The 22,136-nt window shown below is 55.9% G+C and overlaps 2 protein-coding genes across 8 annotated transcripts; one reads left to right on the top strand and one right to left on the bottom strand.

Moving 5' to 3' along the window:
- Positions 1-2,768: 2,768 nt before the first annotated feature.
- ACAD8 (acyl-CoA dehydrogenase family member 8) lies at positions 2,769-17,529 on the bottom strand. Of its 3 annotated transcripts, none has more exons than XM_040257764.1 (11): positions 17,356-17,529; positions 12,135-12,235; positions 11,560-11,729; positions 10,879-10,988; positions 10,517-10,593; positions 10,147-10,284; positions 7,009-7,144; positions 6,831-6,928; positions 4,405-4,557; positions 4,133-4,235; positions 2,769-3,095 (listed from the first exon to the last, which is right to left on the bottom strand). In XM_040257764.1, exons 1-11 carry the CDS (start codon positions 17,462-17,464, stop codon positions 3,043-3,045), a joined length of 1,248 nt encoding a protein of 415 aa, XP_040113698.1. In that variant the 5' UTR covers positions 17,465-17,529; the 3' UTR covers positions 2,769-3,042. The 3 variants fall into 3 exon arrangements, with proteins under 3 accessions (XP_040113698.1, XP_040113697.1, XP_040113696.1); XM_040257763.1 differs by lacking the exons at positions 2,769-3,095; positions 17,356-17,529 and adding exons at positions 3,317-3,871; positions 12,654-13,317; XM_040257762.1 differs by lacking the exons at positions 2,769-3,095; positions 17,356-17,529 and adding an exon at positions 3,317-3,871 and having other exon boundaries at positions 12,135-13,317.
- Positions 16,950-21,996, top strand: THYN1 (thymocyte nuclear protein 1). Of its 5 annotated transcripts, none has more exons than XM_040257767.1 (7): positions 16,950-17,144; positions 18,928-19,109; positions 19,950-20,018; positions 20,351-20,443; positions 20,874-20,969; positions 21,181-21,331; positions 21,825-21,996. In XM_040257767.1, exons 1-7 carry the CDS (start codon positions 17,009-17,011, stop codon positions 21,869-21,871), a joined length of 774 nt encoding a protein of 257 aa, XP_040113701.1. In that variant the 5' UTR covers positions 16,950-17,008; the 3' UTR covers positions 21,872-21,996. The 5 variants fall into 5 exon arrangements, with proteins under 5 accessions (XP_040113701.1, XP_040113703.1, XP_040113705.1 ...); XM_040257769.1 differs by lacking the exon at positions 16,950-17,144 and adding an exon at positions 17,639-17,892; XM_040257768.1 differs by lacking the exon at positions 16,950-17,144 and adding an exon at positions 18,143-18,268.
- The last annotated feature ends 140 nt before the right edge of the window (positions 21,997-22,136 follow it).

Raw genomic sequence — 22,136 nt, 5'->3', positions numbered from 1 at the left:
ACCCTATGCTAACTAAGACTTTCAAAATACTCCAAACTCTCTGTGCTGTTTATGGTTGAGAGGTTGTAAACAATCATGTGTGCAGTAGCAGGAATGTGGATAATCCCGTCACACAAGCTAGTCTGCCAGCAGAGAGGTTTGACCTGAGACACTCTTTTTATATGCAGGAGACTATTAACTGGAGCTCTAGGTTAATTTTCCAGAGAAAGGTGGTCAGGGATAGCCCCTGTTAATGTCAGAAGAGTGTAGTATAACAGACAGATTTTGGTTTCGGGGGTAGATGCTCGAGCAGATCTAAGGGACCCCTTGAGTCTTGATCCGCCTTGCCCACATGACCTTGTCATGGGTGGGGTCGGGGAGTCCCTCGAGTCCTGACTCGCCTTTACCCATCAGGGCTCTTCCTCATGATGTTTGCCATGGGTGGGATCTCCCGTGCTGGCTCCCTCCCAGCAGCTGAGGAAGAAGAGTCCTTTTGCTTGGGAGGCAAGGTGCATAGGAGGACCTTGTGGGTGGAGTAGGCCTTGCATAGGGAGGCCCTGCTCCAAAGAGCCCAAAAGGCTTGGGCATAGGGGACCTCCGACCACCTGCCATTCCATTTAAGGAAGTTGGTGAGATTTTGAAGAATATTAAAGTCAAATGTGCCAACTTCAAGCCAGAGGTCTTGATTGTCTAATTGGTATTGAGGCCAAATCTGTGTACAGAGTTGTTTTAAACAGTTAGCTTTGAGTTCAGTGAGTGTGAGTGGTTTGAGATTTTTGAGCACACAGGTCAGAGGGGAATCTTTTGGGACAGATTGGCCAGACCCCATAATTGAAAGGCAAGCAGAGACTCCTATTGAGAGCTCGAGTCGTCACCCGTAGTCGCAACTGGAGTCATGAGAAGAGAGCTCTGTGTCGAGGTGGAGCGTCCCTCACCATCGCCTACAGAGTGGCCCTGGGCTAGGGGTCCCCGGGACCCGGGGAGGACTGAGTTCTAGGCAGCCTCTAGAACACCATCCGGATCTTACCTTAATCCAGGGGCCGGCTTGAGGGGAGTGTCGGATGTAGAGCAGTCGAATGGCAAGAGCTCCCTGTTCCGGAGGCCGTCAGTGAGAGGAGGGAGAGGGGGTAGGCAAAGCACCTATAAAGCCTCAGCACAAGGCTTGCACAGCTCACGAAGGCACTGGGCGTCCCCGAGGGGAGCTTGAGCCCCGCCAGAAAAGTGAGCTCGGAGGATGTTCGTGCTCCCAGACTCCGGGAAAATGGAAAACAATGAAAAGGAGGGAGAGTGAGAGAGAGTGAGCCGAGTGCCTCGCCCCACCCTGGGTTTCAGCACCAAGAATGTAAGGTATAGTTCAGGCCGAGGCAGAAAGAGGAAAGACGACCTCAATAGAAGTAGGTTACCTTTATTCAGGCAAGGAGGGGCGACAGTCAGCCTAACCATCAGGCTGAGCACAGAGAGGGATCAGAGAGGCTCCCTATTTGTAGGGAGGCTTATGGAAGCGATAAGAGAAACATTAATCAGGCAGGATGTTTTTGGTATATTTTAGTTGAGATGGCATTTGTAGTTGGGCAGGGGGTGATAAGTCTTTTGGGCAGGTGTAGGGGGTGGAAGGTTTTCGGACAGGGGGTGATAAGTCTTTGGGGCAGGTGTACGGGGTGAAAGGTTTCTGGAGAGGGGGTGATAAGTCCCAGATAGATGCAACCGGCCTGGAGCATCATGGTGGGACCTAAAGTTGTTTTGTTTTCTCCGAAGTTAGATGATTCAGTGGGCCTTTGAAACTTGTTTTCTTGTCTAGGCCCCAAAGACTCCTTCAGTCTTAGCCACTGGACCAACAGGGAAGTCCCAAGTAGCCTATTTTTAAAAAGTCAACTTGGTCAAGGAGTATTTTTGTTTATAATCCCCAAATCTAAATAAATGTTTAATCACATATAATAAAATTATAATAAATAGTTGGGAAGGATTTGTTTGAAAGAAAAAACCCAACAGACCCAGAAAAGGTAGACAGTGGTAGATTTATCAATGTAGTGATTAAAAACATTTAAAAAGAAGAGCGTAAAAGAGAAATGAAAACTCAGAAAGGAAACACACTCAAAGCATTTATCAGGAAAGGTTGTAGGAGCTTTGAGGACCATTCCCAGACCACCTGAGCCCATGACATCTGAGCGGCAGAGGTGCAGGCGCGCCCCACTTGTGGCTAGGGAGGAGGCTTCGCACATCCCCCTCATCGCAACTTGCACTCAGAGGAGCCGCTCGAGGGTGGCTGCGGGATGGTCTCGTCTTCAGGGGACAGAGTGGAACCGACAGGAATCACGTCTGCCCGGCTCCTTCCCCACGCCTAGCCCTGCTCAGGGCGTCCAGGGCCCTGGGGGTGGACCCAGGCCACCACCAGGACTCTGTGGGCCGGGCAAGGAGCTCCCCGCCACCAAGCGCCAGGAAGACTAGCTGGCATGTCCTCTCGGGAGCTCCAGTCTGGGGGGCCCTGCCGTCCTCCAGCGGATGCTGTGAAGCCGCCGAGGAGATGTCAGCCCCTCCAGCGGCTCGACTCACTCGTCACCTGTTGAGGTCCTTTAATGGACTGGAACCTGGTGGCCCAGAGTCAACAATAAGAAAGTAAAAGAGAGAGAAAGACACAGGGACCAAAGCTCTGATGGAGCAAAGGTGTTTTATTCAACATTGTGTGAGTACTTATACTGTCTTACAAGGTAGCTATTTTCAGCAGAGATAAAATCAAAATTTACAAGTTATCAAGGAAACATGAGGTCATCCATATGAAAGAGAGAGGGTTGTAAACAATCACTTTTAACCATACGGTTCATAAAAAGGGAGAGGGTCGTAAATAGTTACTTATCACCCTAAGGAGAAACTGACGAAGGAAATGCAGGCATTCCTCATCCAACTGCTCCACTTAATTCCTGAATATTCAGGAGTTAATAGGGGACAGAGGATTCACGACAGGTCCAAAGCAGCACACAGGAAGCCTCCTGTTCGAGGAGTCCTGACAGTCACCGTGGCTCCACGGGGGCCATCCACCTCCGACCTGCTGTCAGAGCCTGGGGCGGGCTACTCCTGCAGCAGGCTCCTCGAAATCAGCATCCGCATCACTTCGTTGCTGCCTGCGAGAGGGAGAGGGCGGGCTGGGCCTCAGGGGTAGGGAGGCTCTGAGCAGTCTTTCTGACCAGTCTGACCAGGACTGTCAACAGCAGTGCTTTTCATCTCGACAGACGTCAGGAGGAAGGAAAAACTGACTTGTAAAAAACCTCTCCTGATAAAAATGCTTTTATTAGGTAAAAAACAAAATAAAACAGCAGAACATACATATAGTATAATTCTATTCTTTAAAAATATTATCTACAAGCTCAGAAAAAGTCCAAAAAAAGTATTTTTGGTCTAAAATATAAAAGGAACACAAAATATTAATTCAGATGTCAAAACCTGAATGATTTTTTAAAACTTTTCTTGTGTTTTGCAATTTTTCAACAATAAATACACCAACATCGTTGGTAATCAGAAAACTGAATTTTAAAAGAACAAAACCATTTTCCCTGAAAGGGGGTGGAATCAGTTGCTGGGGGAGGAGATGAGTTGCTTGCTTCACTTTTACAGTCTTTCTGATGCAAAAAATACTCTAGAACCCAGGAGCCACAGCTGCCGCGTCTGCGCGCTAGAACCCAGGAGCCATGGCTACTGAGCCTGCACCGTGGAACCTGGGAGCCACGGCCACTGAGCCTGGGCCCTAGAACCCAGGAGCCACGGCCGCCGGGTCTGCGCGCTAGAGCCCGGGAGCCACGGCCACTGAGCTTGTGTGTGGCAGCGACTGAAGCCCGTGCCCTGCAGTAAGAGAAGCTGCTGCCTGGGGAAGCCGGTGCACGGCAGAGAACAGCCCCTGCTCCTGGGACCAGAGAAAAGCTGTGCAGCAGCCAAGACCCAGCGCAGTCAAAAATAACAAACAAAACCAAAACGGACACAGGCCAAGAGCAGGGGGAGGGTGACCTCAGAGGGGACAGGGCAGAACTTCCTGATGCCCAGGCCAGTGCCCTCCCCTCCAAAGGGGCCAGGAGGGAGGAGGAAGGCAGGCGGGGCCCAGGCAGCACAAGGACAGATGCCGGGCTGAACACTCTGACAGGGAGGAAACCATCTTGGGCGCGTTTACCTTCAAGGATCTGATGGACGCGGGAGTCCCGCACGTACTGCTGGACGGCGTAGTCTTTCAGGTAGCCATAGCCACCGTGCATCTGCAGGGCTTGGTTGCAGATCTGCAGGGAGATGGGGGAGAGGAACCTTGGGTCCCGGGAAGGCGCTCCTCCCCACAAGCACCCACGTGGGCCTATCCTGAGTAACTGGTGCCTCAAGTAGCATCCCAGGGGTGAACAGAAGGCCCACCACGTCCTGGGCACCCGGGAGAGCCAGAGCACCAGCACTCACCGCAAAGCACTCGTCCGTGGCGAAGAGCTTGGCCATGGAGCACAGAGCCACCGTGTCCTCCCGCCCCTCCTCCAGAGCCACGGCCGCAGCGCGGACCATCAGCCGAGAGGCCACCAGCCTGGCCGCCATCTCAGCCAGCTGGAACTGCAGGTACTGCGGAGAGAGGGGGCAGCACACACACAGACGGCTCAGCACTGCCCGGGGCCCTGGGAGCCCCTCCAAGGAAAGGCCTCCGCTGCGGGCCCCCGGGCCCCACCAAGAGCGAGCCTGGGAGCTCCAAGCCCACTCCCCTGCCGCACTGCAGTCAGCGCCCCCTCAAGGAGATGACCCCCCGTCTACCCCTTCAACCCACAGCCAGGAAAGCGCCCACAGCTCCACACAGGCGCCTCTGCCCAGCACACCAGGGTGCGCCGGTGGCCCACACCTCTGCACCTCACGGTGGTGGGCTGGGACCTGGAGTGGCAGGACCCGAGGACCTGAGACCCCAGACCGCAGCCCCTGGCCCGGCAGCTGAGCCCACAGCAGCGCCCAGGACCCAACAAGTCAAGACAGGCGAGGCACTCGAGACCCCAGCTCCGTCCCCGCTCGCCTACCCCCGGTGACCCCGGAGAAGGCAGAGGTGCCCACAAGCTGGGCGCCTCCAGGGGGATGCCAGCCACAGCCAGAAGCCTGGGCACGGAGCGGCAGGGAGGCCGGGCAACACCTCAGGGAGAGGCCGTGCAGGCAAGAGAAATCAGAGCCTGGGCTGCAGAACCACCTACTGGAAACCAGAAAAGCCTCTAGCTTCCAACCTGTGGGGTTGTTAGAATCAGGCAGAAAAAAGCTTTACCTAAGAACGGAGTGGCTACTTCTAATGAGCCAGCTGAAGAGGAGTAACTCACCAGTAAGACAGGGTGTCACAAAAAGATGACGATTCTCCAGAAACCAAACCAGTCATGGACACTGGCTCTAACTGGCGGAGAATTCCAAAGAGCCATCATGAGGAAATTCAACGAGCTATGAGATAACTCAGGAATAAAAGTAGTGCACAGATGGAAGCTTTTGCCAAGAACACAGACATTCCAAGAAAGAATCAAACCAAAATCCTGGAGCTGAAGAACTCAATAAACGTGATGGAGAACGCATTAGAGCGCTATGGAAACACAGCAGACCATGCGGTTAGAGAGCCTGAAGACAGGGACCTCGGAGTGACTCGGGGAGAAGAGGAGAGAGTCAGCCCTACCAGAGCTACCCCACTCCATCAGGAAGAGCAGCGCAAGGGTGGCAAGCAGCCCAGGAGGAGAAGACGGGGGCCGGGGGTACAGAGCTCGGTTATGGAAGAGCCGAGAACATCCCCAACCTGGGGAAGGAACTGGATAGACATGTCCACAAGGCTAAGAGACGACCTGATTACCTCAAGGCAAACAGACTGTCTCCCAGACATATATTAAACCTGTCCAACGTCAAAGACAAAGAATCTTAAAGTCAGTCAGAAAAAAGACCATAACCTATGAAGGGACCCCAGCAAGCTAAGAGCTGAACAGAGCTATCCCACGATCCAGAGATTCCACTTATGGTATTTTCCCAAAAAAATACGAAAACACTAATTCAAAAAGATACATGCGTCCTTAAGTTCACTGCAGCACTATTTGCAACAGCTAAGACATGGAAGCAACCTAAGTGTCCAACAAGAGAAAAGGACAAAGCAGATGGAATATATGTATTCGATGGACTACTACTGAGCCACAAAGAGAATGGAATTCTGCCATCTGTGACAACAAGGAGGGACCCAGAGTGTTCTGTTGAATGAAGTCAGACAGAAAAAGACAAATACCACATGGCTTCACTCACATGAGGAATCTAAAATACACCAGTAAATGAAAACACAAAACCACCTCACACTTACAGAGAACAGACTGGGGGTTACCAGAGGAAGAGGGCAGGAGGATGTAATGTTTGTAAAGAGGGTCAGCTGAACGGCGATGGATGCAATCAGACTTCTGGTGGAGAGCTCGCTATAGTGGACAAGAAGCCCAATTATAATGTATGCAGGAAACTTTAAGGATGTTGTAAACCAGTGTTACCTCAATAAAGAAAAAAGAATGAAAAACTGGGTCACAAACAAGCCATCACTCCAATCCCACTCCCCTGAAATAACTACTTTTTGCATTTTCAGAGGTATCTTTGAAAACGTGTTATTAGTGTTTACAGGTATCTATGTATCTCATAGACAAAATAGCACATGCTCCTAAAATATCATGTTTCTCTTGCCATGTAATACATCACGAATCTTCTTGCGACTACAAACAAAACTATTACAAACTGGACAGAAAGAAAGCACAGGTTCTGGCTGCAACGAGGGCAGAACCAGTAGAGACGTGAGGGCCCCACTGCTCCAGAAGACGTTCTGGAGACAAGAGCAACGGAAGGGACACGCGGGGAGTTACCTGGCTCTTGGCCAGAGGCTCTCCAAACTGCTTCCGGGCCTTGAGGTAGTCGCGGGCGAGGACGAGCGAGGCGTGGGCGGCGCCCAGGGAGCAGGAGGCTGGGAGGGAGGGCGCCAAGGCGGCCAGTGAGCTGAGGGCCGCCGCGCCCGGCCCGCGCCCCCGCCCCCGCGGTCCTCACCGACGCTGATCCTCCCGCCGTTCAGGCCCTTCATGGCGATGAGGAAGCCCTGGCCCTCGTCCCCGATCCTGTTGGCCACCGGGACGGCACAGTCTTCAAAGATCACTGCTCGGGTCGGCTGCGAGTTCCACCCCACCTGGCGAGAATCAGGCGCTGTGTGGCGGCCCGGCAGTCACCTCGCAGCGCGGCGTCCGCCGGGCACCCGGGCCCGAGACGGGCGCTCCGCCGTCCCGGGGCTCAGGCGCCCGCGAACCCCGCTGCGCAGGAACAGGAAGCCCGCACGTCAGCGCTGACAGCCTTCCCTTGCAGCACATCGGCTAAGCAGGCCGAGAACACCTGCTTCCGAGCATCTGCTTACACCGCCCGCGTGCGGGCCGCGCTCCGGAGCGCGGGGGCCGCTCACACACCTTGCACGGCGGGCCTGCCGGCGACGTCACGTCACGCCGGCGACGTCACGCCGGCGACCGGAAGTGGGAGCATTCACCCCACAGGCGCCGTCGAAGGCCGCACAGGAGGACTTCCGGCTCCGCTTTTCCTAGGGAGCTGGTTTAGCAAGACACTCCTCGGTATGTCAGTCTCGAGCCCAGGGACAGTTTCCACCCCTAGGACGCAGCCCCTGCCCCGTAGCTCTCCTGCTGGCGGCCCGCGTGCCTTCTGGGGCCACGGTGTCCCCAGGGGCAGCTTCACCGGGAGGCCGGCAGAGCCCCCTTCCTCATGGAAAGCCGGATTTAGGGGCCCCACAGACAGACTGGCCGCCTTCCTCTCCGCTCCAGGAGACCCACGCTGTCAGAGCCTGCGGACACAGGGCCAGCTGAGCCCCCGGCCCAGGGGCCTGCAGCCCTCCCCCACCGCTCCCTTCAGGGCGCCCTGCCTGGGAACTGGCCCCCGCGCATGCATGGCCTTTCCTCTGAGGCCTCTGTCCAACCCTGGCTCAGCCCCTCTCCTGTTCCTCACCCGCGCCCTCTGCTGAGCCCTCTCTCCTATCCCGCCCCCTTCGGGGCTTCCCGCACCACACTTCTGCTGCCTCTGACCCTCCCTGGGAACACCCCCCACCCTCACCTCCCCGTGGAGCCTCCCAAGGGCCCTCTGGTCAGCAGGGCTGGCCATGGCATCTTGTCTTACAGACCCCGAGTCTGACCCCTCCCATCCTGGCCGTGGGTCTCCCTGGATACTCACCTCCCATCCAGGACACACACCCCTGGCTGGGGCAGCTCGGGCGACCTTAACACTGAGTTGTAAGAGAACCACAGATACGTGGCCGCCACCTCCCAGCCCCTTCCAGTGAAAACGTCTCTCTCCTCCCCATGGCAGAGAAACCGGCTCCTCACCGCCTAGAGTCCCTGAGAAGCTGCAGCCAGAAAGATATTCCCTGGCCCCTGCCCAGAAGAGGGAGTCCCTTCCTGTCCGTCTGTCTTTTATTCCAAAGACCACCTTCCCACTGCCATCGAGGAGTCCTCCCCGCTACCCGTACAAAATCTTTTGACATCTAAATCCAAGCTAAAGCCATTCCACACTCCTGTTCTGTTTCAAGTTCTCAGCTACAGAAGGTGCTCAGTACACCAAATGGAAGCATGTGCTTGCACGGAAGACGAGTTGGGGAGAAAGCCAGCTGCTCAGGCCACTAGAGCAGCCAGATCAAGCAAGGGGGTCAGCAGGTGACCCCTCGCCTGGCCTGCAAGCTCTCTGACCTCACCCCACATGGAGCCCTCTGCTCATGACCCTCTGGCCACACTGAGAAATTCTGGCTTCTTCAAACACACTAACCTTGTTTCCACATCAGGCTCTTTGCAACCACTGCTGCCTCTGCCCAGATCCCTCCTCAGGGCTGGCTGGCAGCCAGCTCCTGACCTGGCAGATTGCATCAAGTAACAGCTTTCTTTGGCTGTCCCTACATTGAGCAGCTCTTCTCCGCCTGCATCACACCCTGGCTCGCTCCCCTCCCTCAGGCTGACCCGCCCGCTGCTCACAGGCGGCCCTACAGCCCAGCCCGGTGCGCCCGAGTCTGGCCTTCCGAATTTCCCATTTGTCAAGAGAGACGCAAAGCACAACTAATAATCAAGAAGAAAACTAAAAAGCAAAAGAAGAAAATAATGTATGCTTTAAAGTGAGAGGAGACAGAGTGTAAGGAAAAAAAGAGAAACTTTTTGTATAAGGCATTTATTTACAATTTTTTTCCAAGCTAGCTAGATTTTGTAATACTGCCAACAGATACCAGAAATATGAATGTGTTGAATCAGCCAACACTAGCTTTATGAGCAGAAACACCAGAATCAGTATAACCGGGTTCTGTAATACAACGTGGAAGACTCTGTCAGTCGGTCTCCCAAGCCACGTGCACACAGCTCAGCGTTTACAAAGGTAAGAGGGCACGTGTCTTACAAGTGCAGGCAGGCACGAGCATAAGGCTTTGCACACCTAGTGCTGAGAGGGTCTGGCTTTGCTGCACGAGAGGGGCGCGGAGCCTCTCAGGCCCTGGCAGCTGCAGAGGGTCAGGTTTAGGGACGGCACGGAGCAGCCTGGGGGCCTGGTGAGCCAGCAGAGGTGGTGAGAGGCAAACGCGGGGCCATCTCCTCGCAGACTGCTCCCCGGGCCCGACTCTAAGGGCACCTGCTGGAGCCGAGGACTCGCCGGGTCAGCCCATCTGAGCAGACCCCAGCTCAGGACCAGGGGCAGGGACGTAACCACAGGCCCGTGGCTCACGGCCTGGCTGTGGGATCTGTCCATCCTGGAGATGTCTTCTTGAGGCCCAGGGAAACACCCTCCTCTTACGTTACTGAGGGACCCACGGTTACCTCCAGTGAGGTTTGCTGAGCTAAAGAAGAAAAGTGGGCCAAAAGCATTTCACTCCTGAGACCTCTAGTCTCCTGTGTCAGAATTTCTTCCTCGCTAACAAGTGGTCGGAGAGATAGGAAATATGAAATACAGGCCAGAAGTGGCCGCAGGAGCCAGTGGAGAAATCCCTCTGTTGATGTAAGCCACTGGCAAACGCATGCCACATGACGCAGCGAGGCCCACCCCTGCTCCATGGCTGTCGAAACCCTCACTGATGCAAATGCCTGCAAGGCCTGCGCCAGGGCGGGCCACTTGCTGAGCTGGGGCGGGGCTCCCGCCTGACGCTCCCTGTCCCACCACACTCACCTTTTTCTCCTTCTTGCCAAAGCTGAGGCCGGGGGTCCCCTTCTCCACCACTACGCAGGAGATGCCTCTGGGGCCCGGCCCTCCTGTGCGGCACATGACTACATAGACATCAGCTTCGCCACCGCCACTGATGAAGGCCTGCGGGGTCGCAGCAGGAAGACAGTGGGTGCCTCGGTGAGGGGGCAGTGGGAGGCGAGGGGCAGCGGGAAGAGGTCCCAGGACGGGCCTAACTGGGCTCAGACTGGAGAGAAACGGCAACGGCGAGCACAGGGAAATAGGCCTAAGGCCCTTGCCCCACACACGGTTCACCTGCAAACACACGAGCCAGGCCGGGCGGGCGGCGAGGGAGAGGGCTGCAGCCAGCCCGTACCTTGGAGCCATTGAGGATGTAATGATCGTGTTGTCGCACGGCAGAGGTCACGAGGGAGGCAGCATCGCTCCCACTCCCTAGGGTGGGAGGAAGGGGAGCTGAGAGGCGGGGGTGCTGGGGAGGGGAGGGAGCCCCCGTGAGGCCCCAGCTCCTGAGAGACCGACCCTAAAGACAGGCGCCTTCGATCCAGGCCTGGAGAAGCGCTCTGTGCTCAGGGAGATTCCCCCGCTCCCCCTCCACACTCCCGCTCCAGGAAGCCCTGAGCCTTGTGACCTGCAAGCTTGTGGTGGGCATGGAGACACAAGCCGGGGGCGGGCGGCCGGCCGAGGCTCCGCAGGCCAGCCGGCCACACGCACACCCACCTGGCTCGGTGAGGCAGTAGGAGGCGAACTTCTCCATGGCGCAGAGGGGCGGGCACAGCCGGTGCCGCTGCTCCTCACTCCCAAAGTGGTCGATCATCCAGACACACATGCTGAGCACACCCAGGAGGCCAGGGCAGAGACAGACAGAAGGGAAAGGCAACCTGAGGGGGAGGGCACGCGTGGAGGAGAGCAAAGCACAAGAGCGTGGCGGGGAGAAGCCACAGCTGAGAAGGCTCGCTTTCAAGCAAAGGCCTGGATTAGCACGAAGTCCGGGAGCACAGCACGCAGAGGGACCCAGAGCCAAGGTCACCCGGGCACTGGCCACACTGTCTCTGGTTAGGTTAACTGAGCTCCCGGAAAATCAAGCTGTCCTATGTACTCTCCCAAATTAGTGGAGGCTTCATCTCTGGGTTGAGGAAAAGGGAAGCGAGGCCCTTCCCTAATGCAGAACTCTTGTCTGGAACCAGGGCAGCTGGCATTTGGGAGAAGGCCAGCATTCTCTAAGCAACACACAAGATGACAGATTCGCGCGCAAGAGGCAGCCGCAGACCTCGTGTGAACTGCTGAGAGTCTGGCTCCTCGGGGGTAGGCAACCGACACAGCAAAACCCTCTCCCGTCCACACAGAAGGCGCCCGCTGACCCGCGCGAGCACGCGCTGCGCCTGCCGGGCCGGCACTCACTTGTGGATGCTCATGTAGGCTGTGGTGCTGGTGCAGCCCGTGGCCAAGGCTTCAAAGACGACGGAGGTGTCCAGCCGCGAGAGGCCTGCCCCTCCGACATCTGTCTGAACGTACAGCCCGCCGAAGCCCAGCTGCGCTGCCTTCCGCATCGTGTCCACAGGGAACAGCTCCTGTGGAGACAAGGGCAGGGTCATCGGAGAGGGACTCGCAGGCGGGCTTCTCTCCAGGGGGCGTGAGGAGGGACCCAGACGTGTGCACCCAGCAGGGGACGGGGCCCCGCGACTCAGTGCCGCTTTGGTCTCCCACACTGCGGCACCAGTTAAAACGCACCCCACGAGGACTGCTTTCTGGCACCCAAGTTTCTTTTTATCATTCCAGTACTGCCTGGGTTTTAAGAGTGCCCAAATCTTAATTTTCATCTACGAATTAAAGCAATGGCATCTGCAGGAGGAGGACTCGCGCCCCTACAGGAACTCGCATTTGCTGTGAGTTTTCAGAGCAGAACCCTCGCAAGCTGGGTGCTTGGGAGGAGGCGAGCTCATGGCGGGAGGCACCGTGCAGCTGAGCGCCCGCACCTTCTGGTCCCACTCTGCCATGTGCGGCGCCATCTCCCGGGCAGCAAAGTTGAAGGCCACTTTCTGGAACTCTTTCTGCTCTTCATTTAGTCCCATGGAAGCTGTGGGCAAGGCAGCATTTACTCAGAACCGGGTCGAGGCTCAGGGGAGAGGACAGCAGGCCAGAAGCCCCGTGCAGCTTGGCGGGCAGGCGACTTCGAGAGCAACCCCACATGGAGCTCCGCCGCGCGCCCCCCGTGAACCCGCGCCTCCCTCCAGCACTCCCAAGCACACTAGCCGACTTCTTTCACCCCGTTACTATTTCTTGCATTCCTCATCTTTCTCTTTTCCTCCTCGTAAAACCACATTAAGAGAATAATAAACACACATTGACCCTCATATTATGGTAAAACTTTTTTTTTCCCTTTAGGGTGCCCTACCTTTTCTGTATCGGAATCTGTGCCTATTTGTCCATATGCATCAACAGAGTCATTTTAAAAAGCTCAATCAGGAAAAGAAAATAGGTGTACTCTGGCTTACTTTCCAAACTGAGGATTAAGGTCCTGCAGCAAAGCTGTGCATTTGATAGTCACTCATAACACGGATCCTGAGTCTTCCAGCGCTGAAAACAAGGCTAAGGCCCTCCTAAATCTGTCTTGGCCAAATGCATTCAGAAATTTTAGAGTGTTTTCTTTCCTGACTATTAGTGCTTTGGGTAACTCCTTCACTTCCAGCTGTAAGCTACTTAAAAGCTGAGGAACTGACTGAGCAATACCATCAGTCCAGTTTCATCAGGATAAGTTTTTCTAGAACCATAAACATTTTGAAAGAGACGATACTACTCCAGTATCTCATGACAGGTGACGCTCTTTAGGAGAGATCCCTGCATCAGCCTGACACACTGATCACCCAGGTCAGTGCTATTACTTTGCAGCTTCTCTCTAAACAGCCAGTTCTCTGAATGATGTGAACACTGTTCTTTTTCTATGTACTTCGCTTACCACCAAACACTGCATAGAGTGAAGGCAGGACAGGACTGAACTGTCAAACACAGCAACAGGCCCACTGGCCAGTCCCGTGCCTCAAACACTTATCATTTTCCCCATTTTACAAGGTGACAGACATTCTGCTCAGGGCAGGCCAGAAGCTAAGAGGAAAGAACCTAAGCAAAGCTCCCATGAGAAGACCACAACCTGTTGGGAACGGTGCAGAAGAGGACTGCGACTCCTGGGAGCTGCACCACAGAACGGTCAGCAGCCCGCACGGGGCAAATCCCATTCATTTCTCCTTGGTTTTCTTTGTGCTGCCCCTTGAAAAGGACCCCCTGCCTCAGATGTGCTAAGAAGCATCAGGGAGTGTCTCTTACTGCAGGAGGCACAGTGGTGGCTGTGAAAATGTCGAGGGCAAAGTGGAAGGTGTGGGCTCTGTGTGGCCTCCTAAGGCTCCGTCCTTCCATGTTAAACAAGGTCCTGGGGGCGACGGTACAGAGCACGGGAGGCGTGGAGTCTCAGGGGACAACCCCCTTCAGCACCCAACTGCCCCGCAGCCATCCTCTCAGAGAACCCGGGCGAGCCCAGGCCTCAGGAGCAGCTGCCTGTGAGCCAGGAGAGCTGTGTGTCCCCACCCGGACTGTCGGTAAGATGGGAATTGTGAGCACTGAAGGTGGCCTTACCTTCAGAAGTCCAAGGCAGAAACTACACTGGGTGGTGCTCTCAGAAATATGGTTAGGGGTGAACAGTTCGGGGCTCCCTACTCAGGACTTGGGCCAGTTTCCACTCCCAAAAGAATTCAGACCGAAGGTCTACCACGGGGCAGTGCTGGGATAGGATGTCGTGAGTGCTGAGGAAAGAAACACTTGAGTGTATACGGGCTACAGAACTTCAGTCTCAGCAACAGCTCAACACATGTTTACAGATGCTATTATTAGTACTGACAGATTCAAACAAGTAGTTCAAGGTATAAAAGGTTTAAGTACATCTAAACTACAAGGAGATCCAACCAGTCCATCCTAGAGGAGATCAGTCCTGGGTGTTCACTGGAAGGACTGATGCTGAAGCTGAAACCCCAATGCTTTGGCCACCTGATGCGAAGAGCTGACTCATTGGAAAAGACCCTGATGCTGGGAAAGACTGAAGGCAGGAGAAGGGGACGACAGAGGATGATATGGTTGGATTGTATCACTGACTCAATGGACGTGAGTTTGAGCAAGCTCTGGGGGTTGGTGATGGACAGGGAAGCCTGGTGTGCTGCCGCAAAGAGGTGGACACGACTGAGCGACTGAACTGAATTGAAACTGCGTCCAATGTAAGTTCACAGGGAACGAGTTCAAGGTAAACATAAGGGCACACGCTGGTTCTTCTGTCCCTCATTTCACGCTGCAGAACCTGTTTTTTTAACCCATCAAAGGTCTGCAGCGACCCTGCACCATCAAGTGACGGTCAGCCTTGTTTTCTGTCAGCAACGCAGTGGTTTTAAATTAAGGTGTGAACGTTGTTTTCTTGGGTCCGATGCTGCTGCACACGTCACAAACTACAGTGAGGTGTGGCTCTAACTTTTACAAGCACCGGGCAAGCAGACCCGTCACTACAGTGTTGGCTTCACTACAGTGAACCAAACCGACGGCGGCTCTGAGGGTGCCTGCCTAGATACAGCATGGTCACATATTTATTTAAGATCAGTAATAGTCAATTCTAGAGAATGGAATGCCAACGAAAGCAGCTCCAAAACTCTGGCCACCTGATACGAAGGGCAGACTCATTAGAAAAGACCTTGAGGCTGGGAAACACTGAGGGCGGGAGGAGAAAGGGACGACAGAGGATGAGATGGGTGGATGGCATCGCTGACTCGACGGACGTGAGTTTGAGCAAGCTCCAGGAGTTGGTGGTGGACAGGGAGACCTGGCGTGCTGCAGTCCATGGGGTCGCAAAGAGCCAGACATAACTGAACAACAACAACAACTCCACTGCTTGGAGTAAGCAAGCAAAGAGTCAAGTTAAAAAGTAAATAATACACAAGAAAGCATGGTTACTAAGTACCCCAGTTTCCAGAAAACATGAGCGAAAAAAACACAACAAAAACCAGGCCACATGAAGCTTGCTGGAGCTACGGGCAGAGTTCGAGAAGCCAGTACATACACACAAAGACACACACACACAGCAGCAGTGAAGCTAAAGAGAACAAGACCCACGTTAGAGGAGGAAAACCTTGACTGTACAGTAGTGCAAGGGTAAATAAGAGGCCGAACAACTGAACACAGGTATCTCTGAATGCATCCAAAGTCCACACCTCACCAGATCTCAGCAGTTCCGAGAATCCTGGCGCTGAGAGAGCACGTGGGAAGCTGCAGCAAATTGCAATGGGCGAGCAACCAGGCGTTCAAGCTCTGGGTCTGCAACTATTCATTACACAGCTTTCAGGAGGGAAGGCTTCTCTCTCAGCCTCAGGTCCCCCACTGTAAAATGAGAGGGCTGCACTAGACCCTAAGCAAGTTTCTCTATCTGTAAAATGATATATAAGGAAAATGAGAACCCTCTCAAAAATTACTTTTCACATTAAAATGCACCAAGAAACAATGAGAAACATTTGCTGATCACTTCCATTAACTTGATATTAGAATATGCAGAATGATATACTGAAAGGACAGCTTCATTTCACTAGTTTCTTTTAAAAAGCTGATAAAGCAACTCATTTGTTGAAGCTACACCTCTAGCCACAGGAAATATTCTTATTTAACCTATTTGCTGCCAACCAACAAAGGTGGTCCTGCTTACCAAATTCTAAGCGCAAGGATGGGGTGGCACCCTGTGAAGGTGCTTTAAGACACTGGAGAGAAAATGTCCTGTTCCTTAGTGTCCTTGAACTCTAGATATTGAGCTGAGGCACTCAGAAGCTGCTCTATTTGCTTACAAGTGTCATTTACTTTAGATTTTTTAAAAGAAAGATTTCAAAAGAAAAAAGTATTTTTCTTTTTCGACAGCATCACAGGGTACGGTTACCCCCTAGTTGGCCTAGGTCTCCCCTACTCCGTTGTGGGTGTGTGTCCAGTCGTGTCCGATTCTTTGCAACCCCAAAGACTGTAGCCTGCCAGGCTTTTCTGTCTCCACGGGTTAAAAGCCCGGGGCCCCGGGGAAGACATCGGGCTGCCTCACTTTTCCAAGAGTCTAAAAGTGGGATGACGACCTAGGGCTTTTGGTGAGAGTGTGCGGCTCTAAAGCACATGTTCCAGCTTTCTTGCCTGTTTAGCTTGGGTTTTGTGAGTGCATTGCTATTTACCCCATGAAATCACGTGTACAACACTCTGCTTTGTAACTGGACTTGTATTTTCTTTTTTCTGTGACCACCCATCTCATGTTAGCTGCCTTGTTAGTCAGCTTATAATAAAATTAACCGTGAATCATTTTAGCGGCCTGTGAAGTAACTAGTCCATTTCGTGGTCTTTTGCCACACTGTTTTTATAATTTGCATCATTGGCTAATTAGTTGATATTTTAAATTCTTTGACGATTTCTCTGTGGTTTCATGCTTGATTTCTTTCCAAATATTTGTTAAGGAACAGTTCTGTATATTCTCCTTGCTGTTGGAGTTCTCTGACGGTGTGTCTGCTTTCATCATTGGTTTTGATTTCCTGTCTCATCCTGCCGTCTGTTTAGCCGTTCTCAAACCAGAGCCCCTCCCCCGCCCCCGAGGCTGTAGTTTACCCAGCCACCTCCCCTCCCCCGTCCCCCCACTTGCTCTGGTCAGAGCCGTGCTGTAGTCCCTTAGTCGGGTCTGTGCTTTGTCTTCATGTCTCATTAAATGGTGTTTTCCCCATAGCAGTACGTTGAATTGGTGTATCACTACGCAGTTACAGGAGAAGGCAACGGCCACCCACTCCAGTACTCGTGCCTGGAAAATCCCATGGACGGAGGAACCTGGAGGGCTGCAGTCCATGGGGTCGCACAGAGTCGGACACGACTGAAGCGACTTAGCAGCAGCAGCAACAGCAAGGCTCACGAGTCCCCGCGGCGAAGCTCGCCCTTATCAGCAAGCAGAGGTAACAAGGCAGCTCCGAGCGCTGGGAGAGAAGGGAACCGCGGCCCCGGACCGCCTCGCCGGTCCCCCACCGCAAAGCCCCGGGATGGACCGGCGGCGGCCGCCGAGGGCCCCCGCCCGCCCGCGCGCCCCCGGGCTCCGCACGCGCCGACGCGGGGCCGGGGGCGGCCTGGCCGGCTAGCTGGACGGAGCCTACCCCCGGCGGGCCTTACGGTCGATGCAGGAGACCACGCCCCGCTGGACGCTGTCGGCGGCGCCCCGGGGCCCGCGGCGCAGCCCCCTCAGAAGCGCCCCGACACGCTGGCAGCCTCCTCGAAGCATCACCGCCGCGCGCTCCCTTCCCAGCAGCTCGCGCCGCGGTCTGTGCTCCCGTGACCTGGGCCGGCCGACAGGCCGCGGGGGCCGCGCCGCACTGCACGTCGGGAGCTGTAGTGCGCGCCGCGGCCCCGAGGCGCGCTGGGGACGCCTGCGGGAGGAGCCGGGACTATAATTCCCAGAGGCCCGCGGGGCCGCGGCGCGCCGGCCGAGACCGGAGAGCGCCGCGGGGCGCCGGCGGGGGTCGCGGGGCCGGGCCAGAGCGCGCGGCGCGGACTGAGAGAGAAGAGCTCCGGGGCCGCGCGCCGGGGGCTTCGCGGGGGCGCAGAGGCTTCGCGGGTCCCCGCGGGCGGATCCAGTGAGCGCCCGAGGCTGCGGCCATCCCGACCCGCGGGACAGCATGCCGCGAGCCCGGAGGAGGCCGGCGGGGCCTGGTGAGCGCGCCGGGCCGCTCAGCGCGCGCGGGGAGAGGCCGGGAGGCTGGTTCTGTGATCCGGGGCCCCGAGCCGCCCCCAGGCTTCTGTCCTGGGCCCTTCTCTGCCACTCGTCCGTCCGAGCGCTGACTGTCCGGGGAAGGCGCTGGGACGAGGGCTGGCGCTCGCGGCCCCCACTCCGAGCGCTCAGAGGCAGAGGAAGTGCTTCCCGGAGACGGGCGAGGGTTGCGGGTTATCAGCGCACGCGGTGTTTAGTGTCCCGATCACTGTCCAGGGGGCCCACCGGCACAGCAGGAGGGTGCCGCGTATTAGACGGCCGTCAGCATGGCTCACATGGGAGCTTCCACTTGGTCCAGAGGCCGTGCAGGAGGGTCAGGTGGGTTCAGGCCAGCGTGGCAGGCTGGCGTATAATCTGGCGCATACCCTCCAGGTGGATGGTGTGGACTGACTGCTTTAGGTTGAGCGTGACCACGGAGCACAGGTAAAAACTTAACAGCTCTTAGGTACCAGGTACCCATTCTGCTTCAGGCACATTTCCTTCACTGGAGGGCAAAACTCAGTCTCATCCATGTCTGCAAACTCCTCAGTGGCGGTTTTATCCAGCTTCTCTGAGCACCTTCAAGGAGTGGAAAGGAGGCAGGCTCAGAGCACAGTGAGCAAGGGAGTCTGAGGTGACATGGAAGCTCACGTTCCTGAACACTGATGATAACGCCAGGCACCACCTCGGCCTCCCGTTTGTACTGTGCTTGTACTCAGTTGCTTAGCCGCTTCAGACTGTGACCCCAAGGACTGCAGCCCGCCGGGCTCCTCTGTCCATGGGATTCTCCAGGCAAGGATACCCGAGTGGGTTGCCACGCCCTTCTCCAGGGCATCTGCCCCACCCTGGGGACTGGAACCCCATCTCTCTGGTTCCTATGTTGGCAGGTGGGTTATCACTAGTGCCACCTGGGAAGCTGACTCCAGAGCAGCTGTTTTTCCTGCATCAGAACTTTCTCAGCAGGTAAGAAAGTTCCCTTCTTTTTGCTTCTGTTGCAGACATGAAGGGGCCAGAAGGAAAACGTCCCAAAACTAAGAACCTAGGGGGGGCATCAGCCCAAGTGGAGAGCTCCAGCCTCCAGAGGACTCCAGCCTCTGAAGACGGTGGGGAGGCTCTCGGCAGCTACTGGCTGATGAAGTCAGAGCCAGAAAGTCGACTGGAGAAAGGCGTGGATGTGAAGGTGAGGTCCCGCGCCCGTCCCCACAGTGCACAGGGCACGCCACGGGGCCCATCACCGACCTCTTGCCTTTGAGGAGCAGGGAGAAGGCAGTGCAGAGTGGGGCCAGCAGTGTTTGCCACTCTCTGCTCTGAGAGCCTCCACCTGCTCTCTGAAGGGCCAGGCGGCCGTGCCCGCAGTGCAGCTTCCGTCGCTAGACGTGGCCACGCGGCCTGCGTGGGAGGGGCGTTTGGGGGGGAATGGATCCATGTGGCCGTATGGCTGAGTCCCTTCGCTGTCCACCTGAAACTCACCACGTTGTCAGCCAACTATACGCCCATGTGAGATGAACAGTAACGGAACTGGCCTTAGGCCACCTGTGTTCCAGTGAACCTGTCTGCGAGTCAGGCACGGGCGGATGCGGCCTGAGGGCTGGTCCCCTAGCCCCAAGCCAGGCCACACTCGGCCTTGGGCTGCCTTTCTCTGGCCACCCACCGTGCCCTTAGGTATCTCCCTGCCAACAGCCGGTAAGCAGGGGGTGAGTGACTCAGTTCTCACGACAGCCCAGAGACAACACAGTTGGAGACGCTATAGAAGGGATATATATTTTAATAATAGAAAAAGAGAGATAACCGGATTAGCAGATTCATTACCCACTCCCCTGATCCTCTGGACTGTGAGCGATGACAGGGTGGCACAAGGCTGCCATCTGCGTGCCTGGCATGTGCGGCTCTGTGGGGTCCTATCCCAGAGGCCCCTGCTGCCAGCAGTGTTCACACTAAATGGGGAGGAACGAGTCTGCTTCCATGCGTCCTAACCAGCCGGCCCAGGAGAGTTCACCGAATGACCTTGTTTCTGGCCCAGTTCAGCATCAAGGATCTCCAGGCACAGCCCAGGCAGACGACGTGCTGGGATGGTGTGCGCAATTACCAGGTAGGCGGGCTGGCAGGACCGTGAGGCGTGGGGGGAAAAGCCTGCTTCCCTCTGACCTACTCAGGAGTGAAGCTGTCTCGGCCAAAGGTGCTTTTTCCCTGAACCCAAACCTGAAGATACACAATACCTGAATTTCTCTGGCTGCCTGCAGTTTTGAAACTGCCTGTGTTCCAGCCAGTGTCCTGATACACCTCGGGGCAAAAGGCAAGGATGGAACTGAAGCGGGGGGAGGCTGCAGTAAGGAGTCTCAGCTAACAAAGGCAGACTCGATTTCCACCGGCTGGTGCTTCCCACCAGTGGGAGGACAGCGCTTTCCTTGTCTGCTGCAACAGGCCCGGAACTTCCTGAGGGCCATGAGGCTGGACGAGGAGGCCTTCTTCTACCACAGCAACTGCAGAGAGCCGGGCATCGCGGGCCTCGTGAAGGTGGGGCATCCAGGCTGAGGGCTGAGCCGGCTCCTTTCATGTGGGTCTGGGGACACAGCCTAGGCGGGTCATCCGCGCCCACTTCCCCTGGTCAGGAGTGCGTGGCAGGCCTACAGCTAGGCAGGCCTGTGTCCCAGGCCCCGCGGGCACAGGCTTCTCGTGGTCCATGCTGTGGCCTTGCACTCAGGCGGGCTGGCAGCCAGCGGACACGCGACTGCGGGTGGGAAACCGGTGCCAGCAGCGAGCTCTGCTTGGTTGGGAGCCCACCATCAGGGTCGCCTGCAGCGTTCCCAAGTCTGAACCCTCGCTGGCTCTGCAGCAGATAGACGGGGCGAGACTGTGTAGGCCAAGAAATGGGAGCTGGACTCAGACTGAAGTCTGGCTGTGGAGCTGACCGGACAAACGACCAGAGACTCGGATCTGATTTCAGATTGTGAAGGAGGCTTACCCGGACCACACACAGTTTGAGAAAAACAATCCCCACTATGATTCATCCAGCAAAGAAGACAACCCCAAGTGGTCCATGGTAAAGTTACTCCTCTTTTTCCCAGCTCACGGATGGACAGAGGGCGGAGGCTCTGGGGGTCTCCAGGGGAGGGCAGAGAGCCCCGCTCGCAGTGAGGCCGCCCTGCCCCTGGGGCAGAGGACGGGCGCGGGCACCCCGCCCGTATGGCCTCCTACGCTCAGCTGACACAGCTGGACGTGCCTTCTGTCCCACACACCGCTGCCCCCTGTAGGTGGACGTACAGTTTGTGAGGATGATGAAGCGTTTCATTCCCCTGGCTGAGCTCAGAGCCCATCACCAAGCACACAAAGCCTCTGGCGGCCCTTTAAAAAACATGGCTCTCTTCACTCACCAGAGACTGTCCGTCCAGCGCCTGACCCGAGGTAAGGATGGCCCTTGTCTTTGGACCACATGCCAGAATGACTGTGAATTCACTTGTACTGGCTGGCGAAGCCCAAGCACCGTGGTTAAGGGCCGAGTCTGTGTCCCCGCTCCCCGTAACTCCCACGAGAGGAGCTCCCTGGGCTGCCCAGGATGCTGTGTACGGCAGCAGCCAGAGCCCCTCCCCGTTCCCCGAGGGAGCGGCGGCTGGCCTCGCACCTGAGACATGCCTGCCGGACCACTCCCTTCAGAGTGGAGTCGTGTGACTCCACAGACCACATGCCCCAGGCTCCCCTGCCCATGGGATTGTCCAGGCAAGAACACTGGACTGCGCTGCCATGCCCTCCCCCAGGGGAATCTTCCCGACCCAGGGATCGAACCCGTGTCTCGTACGCCTCCTGCACCGATGGGGTTCATTACCACTGACGCCACCTGAGAAGCCCACTCAGGAGGTGGTACAGAGCTAATTCTTCCTCTTCATGCCCTTTTCGGTAGAGGAGTTTGATTTTATCCTGAGCCTGGAGGAACAGGAACCGAGTTAATGGAGACGCGGCTGCTGAAATGGCCAAGGTGTTGCCCCACAAGACGAGAGGCGGTGTGGGGAGCACGCCGGTTGTGAGCAGAGGTGGGGCCTGGTCCTTTCTAATAAACACCCATGCTTAAGTTGGAAGCGTTTCTTTCCGTCAGCATTGCAGGTAGAACAAGTTGCACAGCCCCTTGACCGAATGCAGGGCCCAGTCTGGTGACGCGGCTGTCTCTACTCTTCCCTGACCGCCCCTTAAGGTCTGGTCCCACGGAGGTTAAACC

Source organism: Oryx dammah, unplaced genomic scaffold, assembly GCF_014754425.2.
Source record: "Oryx dammah isolate SB20612 unplaced genomic scaffold, SCBI_Odam_1.1 HiC_scaffold_17, whole genome shotgun sequence".
NCBI classification, from domain to species: domain Eukaryota; kingdom Metazoa; phylum Chordata; class Mammalia; order Artiodactyla; family Bovidae; genus Oryx; species Oryx dammah.
The sequence above is the reverse complement of the archived record's forward strand: the minus strand, read 5'-3'. Positions and strand labels throughout refer to the sequence as shown.

Coding starts and splice junctions, on each gene's coding strand:
- ACAD8 (XM_040257762.1), bottom strand. CDS start 12,230: ATGGGACTAAATGAAGAGCAGAAAGAGTTCCAGAAAGTGGCCTTCAAC. Junction 6,929..7,008: donor CGGCGGGAGGATCAGCGTCG/GTGAGGACCGCG, acceptor CCTCCCTCCCAG/CCTCCTGCTCCCTGGGCGCC. Junction 4,236..4,404: donor CCACGGACGAGTGCTTTGCG/GTGAGTGCTGGT, acceptor ATCTCCCTGCAG/ATCTGCAACCAAGCCCTGCA.
- THYN1 (XM_040257767.1), top strand. CDS start 17,009: ATGGACGGAGGAACCTGGAGGGCTGCAGTCCATGGGGTCGCACAGAGT. Junction 20,019..20,350: donor ATGGTGTGCGCAATTACCAG/GTAGGCGGGCTG, acceptor CTGCTGCAACAG/GCCCGGAACTTCCTGAGGGC. Junction 20,444..20,873: donor GCATCGCGGGCCTCGTGAAG/GTGGGGCATCCA, acceptor ATCTGATTTCAG/ATTGTGAAGGAGGCTTACCC.